The sequence below is a fragment of the Podarcis filfolensis genome, assembly GCF_964270895.1.
Source record: "Podarcis filfolensis genome assembly, chromosome: 11".
Lineage (NCBI taxonomy): Eukaryota > Metazoa > Chordata > Lepidosauria > Squamata > Lacertidae > Podarcis > Podarcis filfolensis.
In genome coordinates this window covers 14,788,320-14,807,804 of record NC_139613.1, presented here as the reverse complement: position 1 = coordinate 14,807,804, position 19,485 = coordinate 14,788,320, and the positions used below count along the sequence as shown (strand labels likewise).

The 19,485-nt window shown below is 43.2% G+C and overlaps 1 protein-coding gene across 25 annotated transcripts in view; it reads right to left on the bottom strand.

Annotated features, from left to right (window-relative positions):
• NEDD4L (NEDD4 like E3 ubiquitin protein ligase) overlaps nucleotides 1-19,485 on the bottom strand; it is a 265,692-nt gene that overhangs the window by 42,299 nt on the left and 203,908 nt on the right. For 13 of the 25 annotated variants that reach the window (XM_083575541.1, XM_083575542.1, XM_083575531.1 and 10 more), the window contains 5 exons: nucleotides 13,663-13,801; nucleotides 11,512-11,688; nucleotides 8,850-8,924; nucleotides 6,855-6,914; nucleotides 1,320-1,451 (listed from right to left, as the gene is read on the bottom strand). In XM_083575541.1, the coding sequence (XP_083431667.1) occupies nucleotides 1,320-1,451; nucleotides 6,855-6,914; nucleotides 8,850-8,924; nucleotides 11,512-11,688; nucleotides 13,663-13,801 (583 nt within the window). The remainder of the gene's footprint in view (nucleotides 1-1,319; nucleotides 1,452-6,854; nucleotides 6,915-8,849; nucleotides 8,925-11,511; nucleotides 11,689-13,662; nucleotides 13,802-19,485) is intronic. The other 12 variants (XM_083575543.1, XM_083575520.1, XM_083575534.1 and 9 more) reach the window with 2 other exon arrangements.

The following is a 19,485-nucleotide window of genomic DNA, read 5'->3' as shown; positions in this document are numbered from 1 at the left end:
GAGCAGATGAGTGAGTGGCAGGTATGAAAAAGGGCTGGTTCTTCACGCATTGGAACAGACAGCTGCTACAGTCACCCAGAGGCTCATTCGCAGCCTCCTGCTTGGACCAGTCTCCTGATGTATGAATGGCACCAAGCTCTTAGAAAAACACTCAGTGATACAACTCCCACCAGCTAGTTAAGGATTAGTTACCCAAATCACTGCTTATTCTCTGCGCCTGCTTGTTTACATAACTTGCTTACTGCTGTTCCATGCTTCTGCCTGGTTTCAGATGTTATCTTCTGGCCATGGTCAGCTCATGTACAATTTCACTTGCTTTCTTGGCTGCTAACTTATACTTATAAGACTGGTGTTAACAGTGGTTACAGCTAACCAGCTTCCCCTTAAGTCAGGATCTGAAACCCACTTCAAATTGTAGCTTTAATGGGGGTTTATGGGGAATACCGGTTAGTCTTTTACAGACCCTCCAAGTGTCCCTATTTTCCAGGAACAGCCCTGGATTTACAGAAGCTGTCCCGGTTTCTGAATTGTGCCTGGAATTTTCCGCTTTTCCTTAGGATATCTCTATTTCCATTGGAGAAATGTTGGAGGGTATGGAGTTATCCCACCCACCCAAGCCACCTGAAGGCAGCCCTATATAGGAGTGGCTGGGGCAGCCCAGTCACATGGGTGGGGTATAAATAGTAATAATAATAATAATAATAATAATAATAATAATAGAATAGGATGTCCCAGTTTTCACCAGAGAAATGTTGGAGGGTATGTTAGCATTGTGAGGGAAAGGGGAGAAATTGTTCCAAGGAAAGCAAGAACTGCACTGAAGACCCACTACATTCTTCGGGATCGGTTACACTTTGTTAAAATGCAGGTAACTTTTTGTCTTCAACAAGCAAAAACGTTGAGCGCTCTTGCTGCAGTTTGACAACCACAGCTTCATTTAGGCAAGCAGGAACAGAGAATTTTGCTCTTCTTCACCCAATTACAATATAGCCCATCACCGCCTTGCAATGACCCAGTTCTGCCACCCCTCCCCCCGAGTGAAGATGTTATTAAGCGGATGAAGGGTGGACATGTGTCATGATGCGCACCTCCTGGGTTTGATGCGTATTGAAACTGGCACTGGCCTGTGCCAAACAGAGCAGATCTTGCCTTAGTCAAGGCATGTCTTCTCAGCTAAAACCAATTACTTCCCCCAAAACTGTCCTCCCCCACGCCTATGGCTGTCATTCTGAAATTTGACACGGCCACGGAATGGAAACGACTCCACACACACTCTATAAAACATTCTGTCGCTTTTCTTTGGATAGCAAGTTCCGTACCTGCATGATAGGACGAGTCCAAGTTGTGGTTCGATTGTTATGATTGACATAGTAAGTACGACCCTTAGCATCTTTCCTCTCTTCCCAGCCCGAAGGTAAGCCCGGTGTAGTATGTACATAGGCCACTGATGGCTGTTTATGCAAGAAATTACCATAGTGTTACTATGTGACAGCGGGTCATTCGTACAAACAACATTTGCAGCAGCAGTACAACCAGGAAGTGTGTGTCGGCACAGCACCTCCCTCTTAGAAGGCAGGCTCGCGTTCAGATACACAAGGGTTCATTTCCATCCTCTGGAGCATGGGTCACAAAAGTGACAAGAAAATTGCAATGTGCTGAAACCAAGAGGGATACAAACATTGTCCAGCTTGAGAGAAGCGTATTTCACTTTATCCTCGCTGAAGATACTGTTTGTTCATGAAAGACAGGCAACAGGAAGAGCGGAAGAGTATAAAAAGACTTAGCAGAATCAAACCGTACTGCCAGGAGCACCGAGAAGAAAATTATTTTACTCCCATTAACCAGCATTCCTTCAAATAGTGCACAATTGTTTGTTTTCCTAGCTAGCTGAAATAAGTCAGCAGAAACAGGAGGGTTGTCAAACCTTTTGTGGCTTGTGGGCAATATTTGTTTTGCTGGGTCACAGACTGTGCAGCCTTGAATCCAAATACGTTGGTTAATAATGAAACAGACTTTCAGATATGTCACCATCCATTGTATAATATATGGGATTTACAAATATTTGAGCATTGTATTCTTGTTTTTATGATGTCTTCCTTCCATGAAGCTCCCCTGCCTCCGCTTTTGATTCTCAAAACAACCTTCTGAGATAGGTGAAGACCAGGGTTTCCCAAACTGGGTGTCTGTTTTTGGACTACAGTTCCCATCATCCCTGACCACTGGTCCTGCTAGCTTGGGATGATGGGAGTTGTAGTCCAATGGCAGCTGGAGACCCAAGCTTGGGAAACACTAAGTTAGACTGAGAGCCACCCCGTGAACCTATTTGGACTTGGGTCTTCCCAGGTTTAGTTTGGTACTCTAATCAGTACAGTCACACTGGCTCAGTGGCAGATCACCTGCTTTGCATGCAGAAGGACCCAGGTTCAATCCCTGTCATATCTAGGTAGTGTTGGGCAAGTCTCCTACCTGAAAGCCTAGACAGCTGCTAGCAGTCAGTGTATGCAATATGGTTTGAGTCCACATAAGGCAACTTCCTATGTCCTCAAGTGGTTTCTATGTTCCTTCTTAAGGCCAAGGCTTCTTGCAGGCATCTGTTCTGCTGCTTGCAAACTCGGGCAGAAATATTGACACTGCAAGCCACCTACTAATCACCTGCTAACAACTGCTGAGCCCTACTTTGGTCTCTGAGGTTTCATAGGAAACTCCCCCCATTTGTCAAGGTGTTCCTCATAACTAATGAACGTAGAATGTGAAATCCCCTGGTTGCAATACAATAAAGGCAACGCAAGGCAGGAAAACCAGGTATGCCAAATCAGGCCAGAGTGCAAACAATGTAGGTTTCACCGTTTATGAACTTTCCCCCTATATTCACAAAGGAATGTATCTGTATACACACAGTCACTGAAGGTCAAACTATGCATTACATTTAATATGTGGCAGTGGTTTCTTACTCAAATGTAAGCAGTGGGGATCTGGATCAGAGCCCCGGCCACAACACCAGGAACTAAACCAAGTCTCCATGGCAGCTAGAAACAGTGAAAAAGCTTCCCTTGTTACCAAGGCAAGGTGGGTTTTTTGGTTTACTGTAAATGGAGTGAGAACTTCAGAGATGGTCACAGTTGGGGAAGAAACTGCTATACATCAGTAACAACCTACGTGGATTAAAGTCTGCGATCTTTCTGTGGAAGTAAAAATAAAACCACACATTCAGGAAGCTGAAGCAAGAATTGATCGTGGGTGCTGATGAACATTTAGATGTTATCTGGAACAGTTTCAGATGGAATTGTGGGTACAGATTTGAAAATTGTTTTGAATTTTGTTTTGTTTAAAGAAGGTGAGAGGTACGGTAACTCTTGCTCTGAAAAACGTGGTGCTTTTTTAAAAATGCATGTTATGAGAATGATGATTAATTAATGATGACTAGAGAGGAAAAATATGGAAACACCAGAAAGGACTGCTCAGCAGTCTCTATATCTCTACACACACACACACACACACACACACACACATAAAAGAAATCAAGCAGTCTTGTGTGAAATCCTCTTAAGAGCTAACAGATACTTTATGCTCAGCTGGCATCACAGTTTGGTACACTCTCCCTTTTCTGCACATCCTTTTGCTCTAAAAATTTTTGCTCTCCACTGATTTAAAGTTGAGGGGAAACTAATATTAAATGTGCAAAAAGGGATGGGGCCTGTCTCCGAAGGGATCTTGTGGTAGTGGAAGGGCAAGTCTTAACGTTGTGCAACAGGGGAATCCAACACGCCAGCTTTGCTAGCGGAAGCTTGTTGTGCAACCGGATTGTGCAATGCATCACACGATCAAAGTTACCAGCAACCTGCTAATGCGTTCTACTAGTATTCTGGCAGTGAAAAAATTACGCTGCTAAGTGGGTTGGATACAACCCTAAATAATTTAGGAGATTGTGGGCTTTATCCAACAAAGCATATTCCGCTTACGCAATGGGGCAGCCCCCTTCTTCTGGGCAGCCCTCTCTTTGAGGGGTTTGTCCAGTTTTAGTCTGGATTCAGATGAAGACTCATAAGAAGGTGGAGCAGCGGTCTTGAAGTTGCCCATCAAAACAAAACACCCAGACAGCACACTCAACAGGCACTCAGCCTCCCTCTTTATTACTGTACTTAAATTATAGTAATTATTTCTATATGTGCATCAAAAAAATGCAAATTAGCGCAAGCAATTATTATTTTTTTGAAATCTGGGATGTGTGATGCATTTCTTTTTCCCCCTAGCAGTGCTTAAGTGGCCCATGTGAAAACTTAGTAAGGTCTCAATATGAATGTCAAGAGAGACAGGGAATAATGCAATTGCCTAGGAATAAAAAGTTATCTCTTGCTATTCAAGTACAGTCATACCTTGGGTTACGAACGCTGTGGGTTGCGCGTTTTTGGGTTGCGGACAGCACTGAACCCGGAAGTACTGGAACGGGTTACTTCCGGGTTTCGGCACTCGCGCATGCGCAGGAGCGCAAAATAACGTCACACGCATGCGCAGAAGCACCGAATCGCGTCACGCGCATGTGCAGACGTGGCGCTGCAGGTTGCGAATGTGCCTCCTGCACGGATCATGTTCACAACCCGAGGTATGACTGTAACTAGATTTCCTTTCTGGGCTATATCAATTTTTAAACTTATGGTCCACAAAGATTAAAATAAATAAAGCTGTGCTTTAATTTCCAAGAAATGGCAATGGATTGAAGAATGAGTGCCAATACTCTAGACTGCCCAGTATAATTTTTAACATGCTTTTGCATCACAAAGCTTTCTCCAAAAAATGAACAACTAGAACCTCCATCGACTTCTGCTGTCCTTTATAGATTTTTGTATTGTTTTCAGATTAGTACCACTGCCAATGCTAAGAGTATTAATTAAAACCACTATGCTTAAAATGCCCAAAGTACTTGTAGCCAAGTTGTAAAACGGAATGTGCCTCCATGGCCCAAGAAGAGATATGAAAGTTGTGAGGACCAAGTTAGAACATTCAATGGATTCTTGGGCAGCCACTGATGATGGCATTGCTGTACCTCCCCCCTTTTTGGCACTCTGGTAAGTGCTGGACAGCTGCTGTTATAATACCCACAATACCCTGAATTAATGCTATTTCACTGTAGGAGTACCTCTGCTCCCTTTTCCTCCTCCTATATAAGCTTGTCCATTCATGCAGAAATGAAATTGCTTTGAGGACCTCATGCTGTGAGTCTCTTCAAACCTAGAACCAGTCTGCTGTTAAGCCCCATACAGAGTGTATGTAAAAAGCTAAAGGACCTCTGGAAGGTTAAGTCCAGCCGAATTCAACTATGGGGTGCAACGCTCCTCTCTGCTTTCAGGCCAAGGGAGCTGCTGTTTCTCCACAGACAACTTTCCAGGTCATGTGGCCAGCAGGACTAAACTGCTTCTGGCGCAACAGAACACCGTGATGAGTGCCAGGGTGCATGGAAACGCCATTTACCTTCCTGCCAGAGCGGTACCTATTTATCTACTTGCACTGGTGTACTTTTGAACTGCTAGGTTGGCAGGAGCTGGGACAGAGTAACGGGAGCTCACCCCATCGTGGGGATTCGAACTGCCGACCTTCTGATCGGCAAGCCCAAGAGGCTCGGTGGTTTAGACCACAGTGCCACCTGCTCCTTTTTACCTTTAGCGTGTATGTAGGTGGAATTGGTTGTGGTCATTCATGCTTTCTGCTTACTGGTTGGGCTTATATCCTCCCTGCCTACCCCCTGGAATTTTCCAGTCACTTGGGTTATGGAGGAGGGGGCCTGGCAAAGGACCCTGTACTGTGTTTTCCCTCTGATTTGTAGTTTTGTTTCGACCGTCTCCCATGCCCATCCCCAATGGCATCCCTATTTAGACTGGTCCAAATGGAGAGAATTCACAGGTGGGCATTCCAATAAAATTAAGTCAAAATTGCAGCAAGTATTTCCCCTTTGGGGATCGTGGAGATAAACACTCTGCTCCTAGTTCTTAAAAATTCCTGCACCTACACAAATTTCTCCTTCCTCCTCCCCCTCCTCTTTTGGCAAGAAAAGAAGCTGGGAAGCAGCCTTTCAAGAAATAAAAATACATCAGAATAAACTTCAAAGGCCAGGTTCAAAATGATGAACAAGAAGGGTGCGGGGTAGGAAAAATGGTGCCTATAATATTGCGGGTTGTTTTTGATGTGGGGCTTTATAATTTGAACTGTATCAGTTGTTTATATTAAAATTATATTATAATTTTACTGCATGGTGTCTATGTAGCTAAAAGGTAAGGTGTGTGTGTGTGTGTGTGTGTGTGTGTGTGTGTATAAAATATTCGCTCACTGAGAGAACTGAGCTTACAGGGAACTAGGCAGAGGGCCTTCTCGGTAGCTGAACCCCCCCTGTGGAACGCCCTCACATCAGATGTCAAGGAACAACTTTATTAACAACTATCTGACTTTTAGAAGACATCTGAAGGCAGCCCTTTTTAGGGAAGTTTTTAACATCTGATGTTTTACCATGTTTTTAATATTCTGTTGGGAGCCACCCAGAGTGGCTGGGGGAACCCCAGTCAGATGGGCGGCATAAGAAACTGAAGGACTGGGGAGAAGAAGTCTGTTTTCTGTTCACCCACAATTTACACCGCGAATGCTGGGAAAAGGTGATCTATCTCACAAAAGAGGCACAACAAGGAAAGTTGACATCTGCACACCCTGAAGCCAAAGAGTTACATGCACAGATGGGGAAAAAAATGAATAGCCCACAAAAGACCTAAGAAGCTAACATTCTGGAGAGAAGCCAGGAGAAGAGAAATGAACAGGACAGAGTCTGGGCTTATAGGAAGAGGATATATTTGGCTTGATAAAGGCATGATTACCGTTGACTCTTCACCTCCAGTGACAGTTGAAGAACGAACTCTCCTAGATGGGACGCTCGGCTGTTAAATAACAATTGTTACAATTAAGGGGTGGTCGGGAACGGAGGTCACAGATGATGTGCATGTCTTCCGGAAGAAACAAAAGCCCATTTTAAAATACCGTATCAACTTTAAAGGTGAGGAAAGAAGCTATCAGTCCCTGATAATGAAAGGAAAATGGCGGTCACTTATTACAGCAGATGAGAGGTGTCGGCCTGAAACAATCAGCACTTGGATCCAAAATACTTCTGTTTTCATTTCCACCTAGAGATGACTTCATAATTCGACCGCAACTCCAGAACAATATTATACTATTGGATTCCACACAAGCATAACTATGTGTACACCTGCACCCAAAGCACTTGGGTACTTGAAGCAGCAAGTAAGGCAATGTGTCGAACATTGCTCTAGTGTAGGAAAATTAAATCTATTCCTTTTCTACAGGCAGGAACACAAAGAAATGATCTAAGCCAAGAATCTGAGACACCTCAAGATTAAATAAAGGTCCCGTCCCCTGCATCAGTGAGAGCAAAGGCTTAATTCAAGCTGAAAATGAAGAAACGGGTCTTCAGTTAATTATGCCGCCCCACCAGGAAAGGAAAGGGCAAGTGTCTGCAAACGGTGGTGCAGTGGGCAGGGGGCAGGGGAAGAACAGAAGAGAGCTTAATCGCTAAGAGAAGAAAAGAAGCAAGGTTTTCCAGAAGGGTTTGACCACATTTAAAAAATTTCTGTTTTCTTCCATTGGGACACTGTTCAGTTTAACTGACATTTGAAAGAAAAAGAATTCACTATGAGAATTCATTCTTGTCCATGCATTCTGCTACATAGAACGATCTAGTGTTATCTCAAATGTATTCTCATGCAGACCAGCTCTTTCTGATACGAAGAGAAACTGGAAAAAGTTCTCCTGCGGTGTTATGATTAATTATTTTCATTATTAATTATTTCGGAGAGCTGTTTTAGGTATGCCTGACATGGACATGCAACATAATCCTAGGCATGTTCATGTTGAGTAGAAGTTATAGAGTTCTCTGGATTATAGCTGAAAAGAATACTACTTGGAAAGGAAAGGAGGTTAAACAGAAACAGGAAAACTGCAAAACAGTTAGTATGCAAAGCAAAGAAATGAAAAACAATTTTCCAGGAAATTTTGGCACCTTTCCCTGTCTTCCCCTCATGCAATTTCAATGTATACATAAATTACCCCACTTAATGACATGGATTATAACATTATGATGCCTGATTAATATATAAACATTAGGTCTCCATAGCATGTACTTAAAGAAACAAACCCAATGCACAATCCTAGTTACATTTACTCAGAAGTAAATCCCACTGAGTTCAAGAGGGCTTACTCCCAAGGTAAGCACAGAAAGGACTGCAAGCCTTAGACTGCAATCCTAAACACACTTACTAGAAAGGAAACCCCATTAAATTATGTGATTTTTCTGAGTAAGCATGGTTAGGGGTAGACCTGTAAATTACTAATCCAGTGTTTCCAAGTTTTATTTATGTGGCCTCTCCTTCAAACGCATCTTCAATGTATCTTCACATACCTAGCACTCATCCTGCCACAGATTATGTGCACCACAGCCATACAGCTGTGTGGCCTGTTCTATGCCTGCTCATATCCATTCTTGAGAAATATCCATGCTAAATCCCAGGATGCCTGAAAACTGGTTTAGATCATCTGGTCAAGAAGTATCTTGACCAACACCATGCAGTTTCATCCCATCTTCTCCAACCTGCACTAAGAACACTCCCTTCTCCAGGATCTAGGGTTCCTGCCCTTCTTAAGAGGGTTTAAGAAAGTTTGTAGCAGTCAATATATAACGGGGGTCACAGCTGAAATGATTTCCACAAGAGAAGGTGTCACAGACCCACGCAGATCAAAAATACAAAACTGCATTAGAAAAAAGAGAGGTAGAAAAAAACCATTAAGAAAATCCTGCTTACCAGTGATAAATGGGATTGTTCGGCAACTGCATCAGTCACACTGCAAGATCTTAACCTTGCAGAAGGATCTCTCTGCTGAAGGAAAAAGGACACACTGAATTATTAAATGTACACTGGCATTTTCCCCTCGACTCAAAATCAATTAGATTCACTTTTTGATATTGTATTCTCCTTTCTTCCACCCTCTGCAGTTCGCTCACCAGAAATGAAATCCCCCTTCTGATGACCAACTTCAGGAAAGCTGACTTTCCTGAATATCAAGTATAGCTGAAAAATATTCCATCAACATTAATATAGCTTTGGGAGAGACTAATGGGAGGCTGGAAGATAACTAGAGCATTTGTTGGGATATCTGTTCTGGATGCTCTTCAACAAAAATGCGGTGAGTGAAGAAGATGAGGGGAAATATGAAAAAACTTGGGTGACTCTTCTAAAGAGAAGGCTTTATTTATCTGCATTTGCCTCTATCAGAAAGTAAAATGGAGTAATATCCATGTACCTTTCAGGGCGGTGTGAAGATTACCAATGGACACGAAGTACTTTGAACACCCTAATGTCTTGCAAGGCTCCCACTGTAACTAACGTCTAGGCATCTGGTCTGGTATTTAGACCTCTGGTGTGCCTTGGAGAGCTTTGGCTAAATCCTAGAAACCTGAGCAGGGGTGGTGAACCTCAGGGCCAGGGGGGCAAATGCAATATCTCGATCTGGCCCTTGTGACTTTCAACCAGCCCTGTTCTGTGTCCTCCTCGAGTGCCTTTCCCTGGCTAGAATCTGCACTTGCATTGTGATAACACCTCTTGCATCTCTGGATGGAAAGGTGCAGGAGTAGAAATCTCTGGTTTTTGACACGGCTGGAATGCCACCCAATGTAGAGAGCTAGAAGTCTAAGCCCTGTATTGCCCTTTCTGCCTTTTTGCTTTTGGTCCCCACCTTCCACCGGCATGTAGCCCTGGAAGGCTGCCTAGAAGAAAATGCAACCCTTGGGCTGATAAATGTTCCCCACCCTTGGCTCCTCCATCGTCTCCCAGGGCAGACGGATGCCGAGAACCCTTGGCCGAGGAATCGGCACCGCCTGAAACATTCTAGATGCCTCGATTCCCCAAGCCAGCTTTCCCTATCAAAGGCAGCCTGCTTCAATATTGTTTGCAGAGCTGGAGAGTTTCAGTGCAGCAGCAGCTCCTGCCACATATAGTTCTCCTCTTCTCTTGTTCCCTGTCGTAGCAGAAGACAGGATGGGTGGGGAGGAAGAAAGGATGGTCCCCTCTTAATGTGCTTTAGGGTGTTCGAAGCTTGCATATTGATGGGACTAGCAATGCTAGGACGCTCCCTGAAAAGTCCAAGGGGTATTGGACCTTCTGCAATGCGTGTGTAACTGTAGAGTTACATCGCCATACCAAGACTCCTGTGGTAGACGTTTGTCAGTACATTTTGGAGAAGGTTTCTTACATGCGAATGTTATTATGGATGGGGTTATTTCAGCCGGGTTGTCTGTTGCTCAAAAATGATTAGGCCACTTTTACAGGATTATTAGGTTCATGTGAGAACCAGATCACATGATCAGCGGGAACAGAAAAATGCACGATAGGCTTATCACATATCCAGGTGCCCCCATTTGATGGGACACAGAATTGACTTGATTAGGAGAACAGCTTGTAAATGATTCACACCTTGCAACGGCCACAGTGATCATGCAAGAAATGTATTATGCAAACCCAACAGTATTTCACCTACATACAATATCAGAAACGGTTATATTCATATAGAGAAAGTGCTTTCAGCTAACTGCTTCTGATATTGTAACAGCCCCTTAACAGAATCATGTACAGAAATGGTCATTTCAACAGGACTTAATCACGCACCGGTATTAAAGTAATCCAAGTTTTTCTTTGTATCTGAACCCAATAAGCATATCTGGTGAATATTTCAAAGTTATTCATAAATGAAGCCTTCCTATATTTAGCTTCCTTATCTCCTGAACAATGAAAGGCAAGCTGATAAGGTGTCCCATTAAACTGTGATATGCAATATTTGAAATTGCTTCCTTTAAATAAATAGATAACCTAGCAGTACCCTTATCCACAGTCACTGATACTGTCGCCCTGCCAATATTCATCGTTGACCATTAAATGCAATTGCTGAGTTATGGGAACAGATGCTAAACTCCTAACATGTTGGGACATTGCTCCCAATCAAAAATTATCAACTTATATCCACTGAATATTTGACCCAACAAAGTCCAGGCTATACCTGTAGTAATTTATCAGAAAAAAACATAGTGAAAGTTACACATAAATAAAAGACAACTGCAATAGTGCAATTCTAAATAAGTCTTCTCAGAAGTCCATTAGATCCAGCAGGATTTGCTTCCATATTCAGTTTGCATGCTAAGGATTGCAGCTGAACATTTACTGATTCAATGGGACTTGCACCCCAGTAAATATTCAGAGTACCGCAACCCTGCTGTATTGTAAAGCGGTCCGATTTTAATTAAAGAAGAGCGCACACATTTGCGTGCTCTTGTGTAGAAGGCAGCAGCTCTTTGGAAAACTGATTATCTTAATCTCCGAGTGCAAAACATTTCTAGCATTTGCAAGAATTTCAGCAGTCAGAATGGACGGCAGCATACATAGAGATAGCAGCATACACATTGAGGTTACTTACAATCATAGAAGAGAGTTGTTCCCCATTTGAATCTGGAGTGATCTGAAGTCTTCTGTTCAGTTCATCGGACAGCTCCTGAGGACTGGTCCGAGAGATGGGCGATGAAGGTGGGGGTGGCAAGGACAGGCTTAAGGAATCGCTGCTTGCATTAACCTCTTCTGAAATGGTTTCCCAGGGCTGGCGGAAGGGATAGAATCCACGGTGAATATGCAAAACGGCAACCTTCCCTGCCATACGTCCCAACGCAACCATTCCACATAATGTGAACACCGTCTTAGCTGGGCTGCTTATCGAATGAACTTAAGAGAACCAATATGTACTTTAAAAGTCTCCCGAAAACGTGATTAGCATTTGATAATCAGCTTTGCTCTTAACATACTGTACTATGGATATGAGAGGGAGCTGGGGAGGGTGAAACTGGCAGGTAGCGGAAGTGCAACCGCGAAATTTCAGAAGCACTGGGTTTTCTAAAGGGAAAGGAAGTGCAGTTATAGAAGACTTGCAAGTTCCTCCACATCTCTGTAAGCGGGAATGCAGGCAGTGGGGTGGGGTCCTTGCTTGTGTTTTATTGACTGACCTGGGAATAACTGCAGCATCAACTTTTTTTTTTAAAGGCACAGAGGTGGTGTTTCCCATGCAATACATTATTTAGTGACTGTAAAACATGCTGTGAGTCCACCCACCAGGCTCCCTTGCTGTTTATGTCATTTACCCATTGGAACAATTGCCAGCTATTCCTGATTTGAGGCCAAACCCTCAAGGTCATATTGTGAGCCCCCACCTCAAAGGAATTCAAATTATCAAAATCAAACTATCGAGGCACAAAGCAGATTACACACAAGGACCCAAGTTTACATCAAGTCAAGAAAGAAGACTCCAATAGCCAGAAATCAGAAGCCTGGAAGCTGAATTTTGCAAAAGCGATGCCATTAGAAAAAATATTTTTTTTTAAATTGCAAGCATTATTTGATCAAATAAAAACAATGTTTAATTAAAGTAAACTTCCCTTCCACTCAGCAAAAGTGGCGATAGTTTTCTCAGTTGTGCCTTCCCCCACCCACCCTTACTATCTTCTGGATTAAACTATTGGCTAAATGAATATTTGACAGTTGGTGGGTGTTGGTGGCAGGCGGGGGACATTTAAGGTGCCTTCTGGACCAAATTAAGACAATAAACCACAATCTGCCATTGTGAATCCTCTGGATATTTACCAAGAAGCAAATCCCAGCAAGTTCAATAGGGCTTACACCACCACAGTAAATGTAAGGTAAAGGTAAAGGTACCCCTGCCCCTACGGGCCAGTCTTGACAGACTCTAGGGTTGTGCGCTCATCTCACTCTATAGGCCGGGAGCCAGCGCTGTCCGCAGACACTTCCAGGTCATGTGGCCAGAGTGACAAGCTGCATCTGGTGAGCCAGCGCAGCACACGGAACACCGTTTACCTTCCCGCTGGTAAGTGGTCCCTATTTATCTACTTGCACCCGGGGGTGCTTTCGAACTGCTAGGTTGGCAGGCGCTGGGACCGAACGACGGGAGCGCACCCCGCTGTGGGGATTCGAACCGCCGACCATGAGATTGGCAAGTCTTAGGCGCTGAGGTTTTACCCACAGCGCCACCCGCGTCCCTACAGTAAATGTACAGAGGATTTAAATCAACATTAAAGATGTAAACACACATGCACTATGTATACCAGCCTTTCTCACCCTCGGGTCCCCAGATGTTGTAGGACTACAACTCCCATCATCCCTAGCTAGCCAGACCAAGGCTGAGAAAGACTGGCCTATACCAGACATAGGCAAACTCGACCCTCCAGATGTTTTGGGACTACAACTCCCATGATCCCTAGCTAACAGCACCAGCGGTCAGGGATGATGGGAATTGTAGTCCCAAAGCATCTGACCTATACGAACATCCAAGTCTTAGTCAGTTGTTCTATTGCTCAGTTGCATTTACTAACTAAGGAAGGTCACTGGGAAACAATAATATACTAACAAAGGACAACACAAGGCTTCACACAATAGGCTGAAGGAACTTACGTTTTCCCCTCATAAATCTCCCACACTGTACCTTTCTAATCTTGCCTTTAACACACATTCTGTAAAATCACGTAGAGCATCAAGCTGAAAAGCCAGTTTTAAGTCCTGCATGTACCTCAGGTGCCTCTCCACCCTCCAAGGGTGGTACCTCTGGGTCCAAATCCTCGCTAATGTGCCTCCTGGATCGAAACCTCCGGTGAGCCGCCTCTTGGTTTATTTGCCTGATGTTGTTGTCGGATTCGGAAGCCACATCCCTGAAATGTTAGGTTGACAAAAGAGTAATGAGTTAGGTCGGAGGAGGAGGCAAGTATGAGCACTGCAAGTGGCAGCACACCTAACTTAGCACCAAATTTAAAAGCAACATTTTGGGACCTATAAAGTCCACTCTGTGCATCTCCTATCACAGCTAGTGATGAATCCCTAGGTCTCTTGCAAGCCAGATTAAAGTGAGATCATTCTGTATTGCAAAGCAAATAAAGCCTGCAGCCAGTCTCAAGCAGTCAACTTCATTAAGGGCAAATTTCAGTTCTTGCAGTAGGAACAGAGTCCAGGCTAAAGCATGTATGGTATTTAAAGCACAGTACATTACTGGATATAACCCTGTTGATGCAATTCTCCTCACTGTGTAGTGATGATGACCTGAGAGAGGAGACCCCAAGCTCTATTGCTCATTCTTCTGGAGACTGACAGAAAAGGCTTTTTAATTGTTCTGCTGAAAATCTAATTCATTGCCATCCCTTTAAAAGGAACTGATTGTGCACCTGAAATGGAAATCACCTAGGGGTCCTTTGCTTGGGAATTCCCCTTTTCTGCTTGGCTTTGGGGTGAGAGCGAGGAACAACTACCAGTAAAGGTAAAGGGACCCCTGACCATTAGGTCCAGTCATGGCCGACTCTGGGGTTGCGGCGCTCATCTCGCTTTATTGGCTGAGGGAGCCGGCATACAGCTTCTGGGTCATGTGGCCAGCATGACTAAGCTGCTCCTGGCGAACCAGAGCAGTGCACGGAAACACCGTTTAGCTTCCCGCTGGAGCGGTACCTATTTATCTACTTGCACTGGCGTGCTTTCGAACTGCTAGGTTGGCAGGAGCTGGGACCGAGCAACGGGAGCTCACCCCATCGCGGGGATTCGAAACACCAACCTTCTGATCGGCAAGTCCTAGGCTCTGTGGTTTAACCCACAGCGTCACCCGTGTCCCTTTTTCTCCTTGGCTTTGGGGTGAGAGCGAGGAACGACTACCAGTAGTTCCTATTTATTTATCCTTACAACCACTAACACAAGCTAAAAGGTTGCTGAAGTGTGCTAGAGCTGGTTTCTTTGAATACAACTTCAAAGCTTCAACGGGTTGGACAAGCTTGTTCCAAGTTATGGGGAATGGGTCCGATGCCAACACCACACTACTTCCTTTTTCACCTGAACAAGGTAAAGGAGCCATAGATTTCGGAAGGAGCCGCACCGTAATATTTGAAAATGTTTTTTTCAAGCATGCAGTCCCAGGTTCTGGAATCTCCAGTTAAGTGACCTCATGGAACAGGGCTAGGAAGAACCTCTTCCTGAGATCCTGGAAAGCTGCGGAGACAATGGACACTACTAGACTGGTTAAGTAGAAATTAGCTCTTGTATGTTAAAATTTAATTTCTACTTAACCAGTGTACTAGTGTCCATTGTCTCCGCAGCTTTCCAGGGTCTCAGGAAAAGGTTCTATGTTAGAGCTCTTGTATGTTAAAAGTGGAGGGACACGGGTGGCGCTGTGGGTTAAACCACAGAGCCTAGGGCTTGTCGATCAGAAGGTTGGCGGTTCGAATCCCCACGACGGGGTGAGCTCCCGTTGCTCGGTCCCTGCTCCTGCCAACCTAGCAGTTCGAAAGCACGTCAAAGTGCAAGTAGATAAATAGGTACCACTCCGGTGGGATGTTAAACGGCATTTCCGTGCGCAGCTCTGGTTCGCCAGAAGCGGCTTAGTCATGCTGGCCACATGACCCGGAAGCTGTACGCCAGCTCCCTCGGCCAATAAAGCGAGATGAGCGCCACAACCCCAGAGTTGGCCACGACTGGACCTAATGGTCAGGGGTCCCTTTACCTTTACTTTATGTTAAAAGTATTGATCTTTGAGAGAGGAGACTCCACTACCAAGCATACTCTGTAGAACAGCTTTACCACTTCATATCAAGAAGCATAAAATTCCAACACTCCTGTTCATATTCAGAAAACAAAACTCTTTTGAGTTTCATAAATCAACTTTCCCATCTTATCAAAAAATGGAGCTGGTGTTTCAACAATCTGATTATCAAAATAAGTCATCAAAATAAGGATTACTTGCAGCGTCAAAAGACAATGCAACAAAGGAGGTTGGAGCTAGAGAGTACATGACCGAAATTACGGCCATAAATCCAAAGGAAAAACAAACATCCAACTTGCAATATTTATGTCGCAGTGGAAAGAAAACGTAGCTGCTTGTCAAAAAGCGAAATGCAACTGGATGTTAAACTAATGCCTGGTGTCAGTACATCTCAATTATGCATTCAATTATGCATGGCATTTGAAGTTAAGCTTTTCATATTTTTAGAAGGGTAATTCTAACAAACGCTAAAGAAAATTCTCAGCGGTGAACATGAAAAGCACTCCCATCACCAAGGTAAGAAGATTACATAAATTACATGTGTATGTAATTCAGTGAAACATTGGGGGTGGGGGGAACTAACTGTGACATCGCTTAAGCTTAATGAGACCATTTTGTTTTCCACGTCCGGTAAAAAATACTCCGATCAGGGGCTGCCAACCTTTTAAGGGCTGTAGGGACATTTGGATATTTGAGCAGGTGTTGGGCATGCCATCTCCTTTAGTCCCTTCTCTTTCCCCCCTGCCCTGGATTTCTGCTTGCCCACCTAAAGAGAAAAGGAACGAGCAAGCACACTTTCCCAAGGGATGTGCATAAAACCCAGATCCAGTAAAATTACATAAATTCCAAGGCTTAGCTTAAGCTGAAAGAGCAAGTGGGAAAGAGCATCACTCTTTCAACTTCCTGCTTCAGCTCTACATAATTAACAAGGGTGAAAAGGGTATAAACCAGGAGTCAGCAAACTTTTTCAAACCTTGTGGGTTTCAAACCTTGTGGGGGGCCGGACTGTATGCGGGGGGGATGAACGAATTCCTATGCCCCACAAATAACCCAAAGATGCATTTTAAATAAAAGCACACATTCTACTCATGTAAAAACACACTGATTCCCAGACCCCCCGTGGGCCAGATTTAGAAGGTGATTGGGCCGGATCCAGCCCCCAGGCCTTAGTTTGCCTACCCATGGTATAAACCAGCCTCACTACTGCAAAACCAAGGGGGGTAGTAATTTGGGGAGGGGCTCAGAAGCTTCATGAGCACCACAGGAAGACCTCAAGGGCTCCACTGAGCTCACGGCCACAAACAGATAACTGCAAAGATTTGAATAAGAACGGATTTTTTTTTTATTTATGAGAATGGAAGGAGTAAGAAATAAGCAGACTACAGGGAGAAACAAATACAAAGTTCCATCTAGCTAACTTAAGCTGAACAAGTTTCTCATTTGCATGCCGGAACTGCATTTGTTTGCAAGATGTTAGGTCAAATATCAAATTATTACGAGATTGGTCTATTTTCATCTTGGTGACAAGGAGGATAGACAATTGACTCCTTGATGGAACCAAATCAATGGGAAGGTGACATGGGAAAGGGCAATTATGGAGATGAGTGTTTATTGCTGTTGGTCAGGTAGGAGAGGTGAGACTCACAGTTATTTCCTTCTGTTTTTTTTTTTTTTTTTTTATAATATATTTATTGAAGTTTTCAAATAAAGCATATATTAGATAAGCACAACTTATCATTGTCCATTTAACATCTCTCAATTGTTACATGGGACTCCCCCACACCTCCCGCATACACTTACATCATTGTTAAATTAATTTCAAACAAATTATCATTTAACTCATCTTAATTAATAATCTTAATTTGGTTTGACATATAATTCAGCCTTAAATCTAATTTAATGGTAGACAATTGTCTGCACTGGCATCCAATTCAACACTCAACCAAATTACAATATTTTTGTAAATAAATCTTAAATTTCCTCCAGTCTTCTTCCATCCTTTCTTCTCCCTGGTCTCGAATTCTGCCGGTCATCTCGGCTAATTGCATATAGTCCATCAGTTGCATCTGCCATTCTTCCACAGTGGGTAGCTCCTGAGTTTTCCAATTCTTGGCAATTAATATTCTTGCTGCTGTTGTTGCGTACAAAAAGAATGTTCTGTCCTTTTTTAACACACTCTGGCCGACAATACCCAGGAGAAAGGCCTCTGGTTTCTTAGTAAAGGTGTATTTAAACACCTTTTTTAATTCATTATATATCTTCTCCCAAAAGGCCTTCACTCTAGGGCAGGTCCACCAGAGGTGAAAAAATGTTCCTTCATTTTCCTTACATTTCCAACATTTGCTATCAGACGAATGGTATATTTTAGCCAGTTTAACAGGGGTCATGTACCATCTATACATCATTTTCATCACATTTTCCTTCAACGCATTACATGCAGTGAAGTTCAGCCCAGAGGTCCACAACCTTTCCCAATCTTCAAACATAATATTATACCCAATATCCTGCGCCCATTTTATCATTGTTGATTTTACCATTTCGTCATGTGTGTTCCATTTCAGCAGCAAGTTATACATTCTTGAAAGTACCTTAGTCTTAGGTTCTAACAGTTCAGTTTCTAACTTTGACTTTTCCACTTGGAATCCTAACTTTTTGTCATTTTTAAACACTTCTTTAATCTGAGCATAGTGTAACCAGTCTCGCACTTTGTCTCTCATCTTTTCTAAACTCTGCAATTTCCAGTTGTCACCATCCTTTTCTATTATCTCCCAATATTTTGGCCAGTTGGCCTCCATATTGGCTCTTTTCCGAGCCTTAGCCTCCAGGGGTGACAGCCACCTCGGAGTTTTATTCTCCAGTAAGTCTTTATATTTTGTCCAGACATTAAAAACTGATTTTCTGACAATATGGTTCTTGAAGGCCTTATTTATCTTAGCTTTATCATACCATAAATATGCATGCCATCCAAACGCATTATTAAAACCTTCCAAATCCAAGACATCCGTATCTTCAAGAAGTAACCAATCTTTCAACCAGCAGAAAGCTGCAGCTTCATAATACAACTTTAAATCTGGCAGGGCAAAGCCCCCTCTTTCTTTCGCATCTGTTAATATTTTAAATTTGATTCTGGGCTTTTTGCCCTGCCAGACAAATTTAGAAATATCTTTCTGCCACTTCCGGAAACACTCTGTCTTGTCTACAATCTGCAGTGTCTGAAACAAAAATAACATTTTTGGCAATACATTCATCTTGATGGCAGCTATTCGGCCTAACAAAGAAAGTTTTAGTCTTGACCAACTATCCAAGTCTCTCTTAATCTCTGACCAACATTTTTCATAATTATCTTTAAATAAACTCAGATTTTTTGCTGTTATGTTTACCCCTAGGTATTTAACTTTTTTAACCACATTTAGTTCTGTCTCTTTCTGAAGCTGTTCCAACTCAATATCTGTCATGTTTTTCCCCAAAACTTTAGTTTTTTGCTTATTTAACTTAAATCCTGCCACTCGACCGAAGTTTTGAATCAGTTGTAGAACTCTTTTCAAACTAGACTCCGGCTCCTGTAATGTCAAAACTAGGTCATCTGCAAAAGCTTTAAGTTTATATTGTTTCGCTCCGACCTGAATCCCTTCCACCAACCGGTCCCCCCTAATCATATTCAGGAGCACTTCCAGAACCGAAATAAACAGTAATGGGGAAATCGGGCAGCCTTGTCGTGTACCTTTTTCAATTTTAAACTCTTCTGTAACCACATTGTTAACTATCAGTTTAGCCTTTTGTTCTGAATATATTGCCTCAATCCCGTTCTCAAACCCCCGT